At 46.4% G+C, this 1,654-nt stretch overlaps 1 protein-coding gene across 1 annotated transcript in view; it reads right to left on the bottom strand.

Annotated features, from left to right (window-relative positions):
- Nucleotides 1-62: 62 nt before the first annotated feature.
- LOC102032751 (MAU2 chromatid cohesion factor homolog) overlaps nt 63-1,654 on the bottom strand; it is a gene marked incomplete at its 3' end in the record, with an annotated part of 8,952 nt that continues 7,360 nt past the window's right edge. Inside the window, exons 11-13 of the mRNA XM_031065602.1 lie at nt 1,077-1,154; nt 383-448; nt 63-155 (exon numbers count right to left, since the gene is read on the bottom strand). Coding sequence (XP_030921462.1) covers nt 63-155; nt 383-448; nt 1,077-1,154 — 237 coding nt within the window. The remainder of the gene's footprint in view (nt 156-382; nt 449-1,076; nt 1,155-1,654) is intronic.

The raw sequence follows: 1,654 nt of genomic DNA, 5'->3' as shown, positions 1-1,654 counted from the left end.
AAAGCCCAGAAAAAGCAGAATTTCAGGGATTTTCTCCACAGAAAAGCAGGATTAGGGAGAGCCCAGCTCACCTCCTGGTGCCGATTCCCCTCCCGGATGTAGACGCTGGCCAGGTTGGTGACAATGAACGCCCACAGCTCCTGGTGGGTTGTGAGCTGGAAAGGAGAAAATCCCCAAATATTTCAGTCTTTTCCTCACCATTTGTTCATTCCCATTAAAATATCCTGGCTAAAAAACTCACACGTTGATATTCTAATGTTAAAAATCCCCCCTCAATCCAAGGAAAATCGTTAATAAATAATGGAATTAAGGAAGGTTTCCCTTCTAAATTCACATTGCCATCCTTAAGTTTCCAGGAGAAAATTTGGCAATAAAATCTCACCCTCAGTGCTGTAGTGAATTGTGCTTCTGCATTATCCATGCAGTTGACAGAGATGCAATAGAGACCCTGGAAAAGAAAGGATATTTTTTGGGAATGCAGCCCAAAACATTCCCAAATCCATGGAAATATTGGGATAACAGGAGGAAAAAGGGAGCATCGAGTCTCAGGTGTGGGGAAAATAAGGAATTTCCACAAAATGTCCTTTAAAAAAATTATTCATGGGGAAAAAAGCTTATTTTAGCTAAAAAAATCTTTATTAAAATCATGGAGAACTCAGTATTCCCTACAAAAACCTTTTGCCTTCTATAATTCCCACATAAAGCCATCTCCAGTGGGCACAGTTGAAATCCCTGGATTTCCCCTTTTCAGCTGATTCCTCCCAAATTCCCCCTCCCTTCATGAAGGAACTGCTGCCAGACAAGGCCTGGATGTCAAAAATACCCAGGAAAAGCCAAATCCCAGGAATTTTCTCCACAGAAAAAATGGGATTTTTCTCTCCAGGAATTGCTGGAGAGATAGTGGGAAGTGCCCCTGCCTGCCCAACCCATCCTGGAATTCCGTTTCCAACGGGTTTCCAGGTGGGGATGAGCTCCCCCAAGCAGTGCAGGGCTGCAGATCTGTAATTCCCAGGGAATCTCCTCTCTGGAATTCCGGGTGGGATGCAGAATTCCCAGGTTTGACCCCAAAAACTCACCAGGAGCGTGTGCAGCTGGGCAGCGTGGTTGGAGAAGAGCCTGGGAGACTGCTGGCACAGCTGGCACACCTGGGAGATCTGGGGGAAAAAAAACCACAATTCTCCATTTTTGACACTTTTCCCCCTCGGTTTTATGCTCCAAATCCCGCTCCTTGCACCCCTCGTGGATGCAGGGATCTTATCCAGGATCTCCTGGATAGAAAGGGAGGCTGGGTGTGCTGCCAGCACAGGAGAAAGGATTTCCTCACATCCCTCCCACATTCCAGCTGCTTTGGAACGGTTTCCTCCACCCCCTGGAATTCACAGCCACGGGTCCCTCCTGAAATGCTGCAGGTTTCCCAGGAAAAGTGGGATAAAACCTCCCAAAATCTGGGATTGGGATGAGTTTCAGGAGGCTGGATCCCTCCCCATTCCCAGCACAGTGTTCCTAAGAAAGCTGACAGCAGGGATTGGATGATCCAGGCCTGGGATGGATTCCCAGGATTTTAAAATTATTGGAAAAATAGAAAAAAATAAAAAAAAAGTCCAGTTTTCTCTGGAACAACCCAAGTGAACCAGGAAAGAGGAGGAAAAGCAGG

The sequence above is a fragment of the Geospiza fortis genome, unplaced genomic scaffold (genome assembly GCF_000277835.1).
Source record: "Geospiza fortis unplaced genomic scaffold, GeoFor_1.0 scaffold395, whole genome shotgun sequence".
NCBI classification, from domain to species: Eukaryota; Metazoa; Chordata; class Aves; order Passeriformes; family Thraupidae; genus Geospiza; species Geospiza fortis.
This window is presented reverse-complemented; position numbering and strand designations above follow the sequence as displayed.